A 6320-nucleotide genomic window follows, 5' to 3' on the forward strand; every position below is an offset into this window, starting at 1 on the left:
CACGGCCTGATCCATTGTCTGGTTATTGAAAACGATGTCTATCTCTACCATCTGGAATGATTAAAGTAGGTTTTAAGTTACACAACAGTAACTTTAAAATGGTCACAATGGTGGTTTGTGGTTAAGTATTTTGTAAGATTAAGTATTTGTTACAAATATGTGCATTAAATTCATTTTTCATTTCAATTTTAAAATGTGTTGTAAGGCTAATTATTTGCTGTTTTTAACATTTAATTTAATGTTTAATTAAACTCTATAAAACATTTCTATAGAATTTTTTTGCCTCTATAGAGTTACATAGAACTCTATATAAAGTTCTATAGAATTCTATCATTAATTACGCAATGATAGTTTGGACAAGTTCAATAACGCCGGAATGGTATATTATTTATTTAATATTTCTTTTATGCGCTCTATTTTTCATTTCATGCTTCAATTTTGTCCCATTTTTTCCCCAAAAATTTCAGTCCATGTCAGTATGTGAAGCGTGACTGTTGTGTCAGCCTATGACCCTAGGCCTAGTTTAAGGGGGCCTAGGTAAGACCTCAGCCTGTATTATTAGGCCTATAGTATATCCACTTTCTCTCTAGCCTTTGGTATAACTGTACCTTCTACACTTTATAACAGGAGGTACTAGCTGTTGTTGTTGTAGATAATATACTAACATTTAATAACATCCAAGAAGGCCACAGTTAGTTACACAGTGACGTACACACATAAGTCCGTGAAATTTCATAGGCCTACCGTAGGTAAACATAGAAAGAGCAATAATAGTAAAACTCGAGCGTCACGACATTGCGAAGTGTCTGCTCTTGTTCCTCATATCGTACTCACTCGAGTCAATCCGAGATGGTCCGAGTGAAGTTTCATGCAAATGTTTCGTACGGAAAAAAAAATCGCGAACCGGATACCAAATGATCTCCATTGCTCAGTGCGCACACACATTCTATCACTGTGCGCACAAATGTCATTTTGGCACAGTGGTGTATCTATAGTTGTTAAAATCAATTGGGTTTAACCACAGGAATATATCATGTCGGTCAGTGTTTTATTTTATTTTTTTAATTATTCAATTATTGACTCTACACATTAATTTTACAACAATTTTTAAAAAAAAACAGTGGTTGATTGAAAACTAATCGTCTCACATTTTTAGACTTATCGATGTATCTCGATATTAAATAAGAAGTACTGTATTTTTGTATTTTATGCCTACGGTAAATAATTTTGTTGGAATATTTTATTGTTAAATGGCCCAATGAATACTCCCATCACATGTGGGATAATGATAGTTTATTGAATTGATCTGAAGAGAATTGAAATTTTGAATTAGATTTTCAAATCTCTGTTTTAAAACTTCCTGATTTGTTGCCTCGATACCGGAGTGTTTATCGTCTATGATACTTCCAAAGTTGCTCAGCCAAAGCACCAACACAAATTTTAAGGAGATAGTTTTATTTACCACAATATATATACTGTCTCTTATACACATCTCCACTGTGCCAAAATGACATTTGTGCGCACAGTGATAGCTGTCTCTTATACACATCTATATATGTATATATATATATATATATATATATATATATATATATATGTTGTTTCTGCATTCAGATTTACAAATGAGTACTTGTAGCAGGTGAATGATTAGAAATGGAATCAGGTAGTGCTCAGACACAATACCCGTATAGTTATTTCAACTTACTGTATTTACGTAGGTAGTGTCTACACTAAACAATTGTGATTTTATTTTCTATGTCTATAATTGCAGGTAATCTGATTCTTCTGTTCCAAGTTGTAGTCAAACTTCTGCATCAAAATGCCTCGCGGAACATCGTACGCTAACAATTCTTATAACCAAAGTCTAGGAAGGGTTGGTATGGCCATGGGCAGTGCTCCGGTATCACGATCTAGTGGCGGAGGAAGCTCAAGTGGTGGTGGTGGAAGTAGATCATATGGTGGTGGAAGTAGTGGATATGCTAGTAGTTCTGGGACCACTAATACCTACGTCGACAATTCTTACAACCGTAGCGTCGGTAGAGTTGGCATGGAACGTGGAAGCATGCCAATCTCAAAAGGCTCAAGTAGCTCTGGCAGTACTTCAAGTTCTGCATGCAATACCTACGTCGACAATTCTTACAATCGTAACTTGGGGAGAGTTGGCATGGAACGCGGAAGCATGCCCGTCTCGAGAGACTCAAGTAGCTCTGGTAGTGTTTCAAGTTCAGCATCTACAAAAACCTACGTTGACAACTCTTACAACCGAAGCTTGGGTAGAGTTGGGATGAAACTCGGTAGCATGTCTGTCTCCAAAGGTTCAGAAAATACCAACACATACGTTGATAATGCCTACAACCGTAGTCTTGGTAGAGTTGGAATGAAACGCGGAAGTATGTCGCTATCTAAAGACTCCAAAACAGTCATGAGTAGTGATAGTAAGAAGACGCAAGGCACTGTGAAAACAGAACCAAAGCTTTATGCTGATAACGCCATGAATAGAAAACTAGGTAGAGCTAATCAACCTTTTGGTAGCATGCCGGTATCATCGAAGAAAACTGAAACCGGTTATATGCAGAATGCTTACGATCACATGGTGAATAACCCAGTACGTATACAAGAAATACTTTATATGTTTTTTTCTGTCATGATTGTGTGGTAATGTTAGTGCCTGATTGCATTTGATTCCTATATACCTAATAAGGAATTTCACCTCCGGAGAGACGATTGTATTTTTAATTACCATATACTGTAATTATTATTTTTATTATTAATTATTGTGTCTGTTGCTGATGATGCTACTGCTTTTTTGTTGTAGTTTTTGTTATTAGTTAGCATCACTTACGTTTGGAATTTACTGTATATAATTACCAAACATTTTATTCGAAAAACGATTTTCTACAATAATCAAATTCATTATAATTGAAGACATCGAAATGTTGGTCTACCCAATTACTATTAATTGAAACAGACTTATTTACTCAAGCGTGCTGTCAAAATTTTTTTTTTTAATAAAAAAATAATAAAAATTATTTAATAGTTATATACAAATTGTTACTGTATCCCATCATTCTGTAAAGTGCTGTGAGAAGAATTTATTGTTTATTGGCGCTATTATAAAAATAAATTATTATTATTATTAAAGACGAGTATGATCAATTCTAACTTGTTTTCATATTCAATCTAGAATGAAGAGTTTCACCCACCATTCACAGCAGGTGATCTCGATGAATTGCTGCAACAGCGTTTGACAGAGATGTTCAATCGCATGGAGTTATCGAGAAACTACGAGCTGGCTCCTGTTAGAAGCCCCTTCGAGTGGTACGAAGGTCCGGTTATTCAGTTCAATGACCTACAAATTGGAAAGATAATTGGACATGGTGGTTTTGGTGATGTTCACCACGCCAAACTGAAGGGTAAAGAAGTTGCCGTTAAGAAGTTACGCGTCCAGCGTGTAAGTCAGAGGAAGTTGTCTCAGTTCGAAGAAGAAGTTCGAGTCTTCTGTAAACTGCAGCACAAGAATATCATTACTTTCTACGGCGCATGTATCACAACACCAAATCTGTGCATCGTAATGGAGTTCATGGAAGGAAGTCTATACGACAAACTGCACATTGAACAGCACCAATTCAGCGTTAAGGATCAGAAGTTCATCGCGATGGAAATTGCTGATGGTTTGGTTTACCTGCATTCAGAGAATGTTGCACATTGCGACATGAAGCCGACTAACGTATTGATCAACGTTGGTGACGACATAGACAAACACGAAGTGAAAATCACTGATTTTGGATTGAGCAAGATGAAAAACTACGCTGACTCATCGCGCTCTGCCAGGGCGGAAGATCTGGTGAAAGAGGTTGGCACTCCACGCTATTCGGCACCCGAAGTTCTACGTGGTGAATTTCTTGACACAAAAGGAATGATGTTTGCAGACGTGTATTCGTTTGGTCTCGTCATGTTTGAAATATTTAGCGGTGAAGAGGCTTTTGATGATTATAATGCTCATCAATTGAAGAAGCATATTGGAAATGGTGATCATAAGCCCGACGTTGCTGGATTGGAGCTTTCACGCCCATTGCAGAAGTTAATGTTGAAGTGTTGGGTTAGAAATCCAACGGAACGACCAACAGCAAAGCAATGTGTTTTGTCTTTGAAAAAAGCTGATTAATAAATACTCTAAAGTATCGATTTAGAATTTAGTACATCGTTTCATGCTTCTGTGTATTTAGTATTTAGAATCAAACAATTAAAGTTTAATGGTTTGTTTTTCCTTTTGTTTTTCTGGTTTCATGCGCATGTTGTACAAAATGTTTTAATTTGACAGCATGCTAATTTCTTAGTTTGTACTAAGTAAGTGATGAGTTTACAAATGGTGACAGTTAAAAAACACAAAGATTGATTTTTAAATTGTATAAGAAGAAAACACAATAAAGTAATAAAATTAAGTTAGGTAAAATGTACATATTTTACATATATAATTCGAAAAAGTATTTTAAACCAGTCATACGTGTACACACCAACATATATATTAGTAGATAATGATCAACATGAATACGCAATGAGACAAGCGTAACTTACAAACTTGGCTATAAAGGCCATAAAGAGGACAAATACATTTTCTGTTACACTGATACATTACGATCATTTACTTAAATGGCCGTGGCATACAGTAGTACGATTTTATATCCTATCATATCACTTTTTAATGTGTAAGTTTTTAAGAAGTTGAATATACCTATGTTAAATACGAAAACAAATTGTATTCGAATTGATGGTTTTGTTTTATGTATTATTATAATAGAGTAGTTATTAAACTCATATTTTTATATTCGCTATAAATAACCTAGTCTACTAATACCATATACTATATACTATAATGTTATTTTATGTAAGCTTGTCTTTTAATAACTTAATTATTACACTTAATAAAAATTAATATAGGAATGCTTAGCGTTTTGTTATTGAGTGAATAAATGCATTTTAAGTTATGTGATATGCCTGTGACCATAGTAATCTGACACTGCGAAACCCCTAACAGTACTTGTATATAGAATATTGTAAATTTCTACGAATTAAACCACCTTCTCCTCCATTGAAGCCTATTTGTCCAATTATATCCTGCCACTAAACCATGGCAACCCTTGGTTCCCACTAGGACGCAACGCAACGACGCAGGCGCAATGTATCGGCGCAAAGTGATGCGAATCGAGGGCGTAGCAGCTTCCAATTGGGAACAGACGACTAAAACTTTCTGACGCTAGTCAACTTTTGCGTTGTTTGGATAAAGTTAAATTGATTTAACTTTCCGCAATGCAAGATCGGAAACGCAAGGGAAAAGCACATTTGCGCATGTTCTAAACATGATATTCATGCGAGCCTTCATATCATTTACGTTTTGATGAAAAGTTGTCTGTGTAGGTAAGGAATTGTAGCTTTCATGTAGCCCTGTGTGTTTTTATAGGTTGTGATTCGGCTGTACTGTACTAATAATAGGGCATAGGACTAACCTTCAATACATTACAAGAAGATTTGATTGGTGGCAGAAGGCTGATTTTATGTATGAGATAAATTTACCTCTGTCTTTGTATATTGTACGACAAAGTCGTGTGAAGGTTTTGAAAAATCACCAAAATGAGAGTGGGGACACTGGGATTAGCATAAGCATTGCCAAAATAATTGCCAAAACACCCCCTACTACTGTGTCTGCTTTGTATGACAAATAGCTCACGATGGGTCTATAGTCGAAGACAGACGACTCAAAAACGAAAACACCTATTTGTTTTTCTTTTTTATTTTAATGATAATACAGTACATCAAGCTGTTACAAGATCACGAGATTATTGAAGTGTGTGGTCTTTGTTTTATAGACAACCAACTAGGTCACGATATCAGTAATTTGCTCAGTAACTATAGAAATGTAGCATACTAGGCCACGCCTAGATAATTTTTTTTTAAAATATATAAATACAAACGATTTCTGATGTTAAGAGTGCTACAGTAACCGTATACATCTATTACAATTTCCAACTTTCCGTAAGGAGGGGCGATGCGAAATAGCCGGAAGAGCGTTTTTTTTTTTTTGGTTTTTTTTTTTTACGTTGGGTTGCGTACGTTGCGCTGCAACAGTCTTTTTACAAGTGGGAACTAGGGTGTACGCCTACCCTGGCCTACCGTACTTTGATTATTTCCGACTCAATGTTAATGGCTCTTATATGAGCCACAATCGCAATCTGTAACAAACGTACGTGCGATACGCCAACTCACACGAAAGAAGAAACACTAATACTGATTATGAGATGATGACAAGTTGCTGATGATGGTGA

General features: G+C 35.7%; 1 protein-coding gene across 2 annotated transcripts in view; it reads left to right on the plus strand.

Moving 5' to 3' along the window:
* The window catches only part of LOC117111397 (dual specificity protein kinase splB-like), an 18230-nt gene extending 12544 nt beyond the window's left edge, over positions 1-5686 (plus strand). For both annotated transcript variants that reach the window (XM_033254304.1, XM_033254305.1), the window contains exons 2-3: positions 1772-2605; positions 3185-5686. In XM_033254304.1, coding sequence (XP_033110195.1) covers positions 1820-2605; positions 3185-4165 — 1767 coding nt within the window. In that variant the 5' untranslated portion in view covers positions 1772-1819 and the 3' untranslated portion in view covers positions 4166-5686. The remainder of the gene's footprint in view (positions 1-1771; positions 2606-3184) is intronic.
* Positions 5687-6320: the final 634 nt, after the last annotated feature.

Source organism: Anneissia japonica, unplaced genomic scaffold (assembly GCF_011630105.1).
Source record: "Anneissia japonica isolate Jap-2015-1 unplaced genomic scaffold, ASM1163010v1 scaffold288011_len30199_cov191, whole genome shotgun sequence".
NCBI classification, from domain to species: domain Eukaryota; kingdom Metazoa; phylum Echinodermata; class Crinoidea; order Comatulida; family Comatulidae; genus Anneissia; species Anneissia japonica.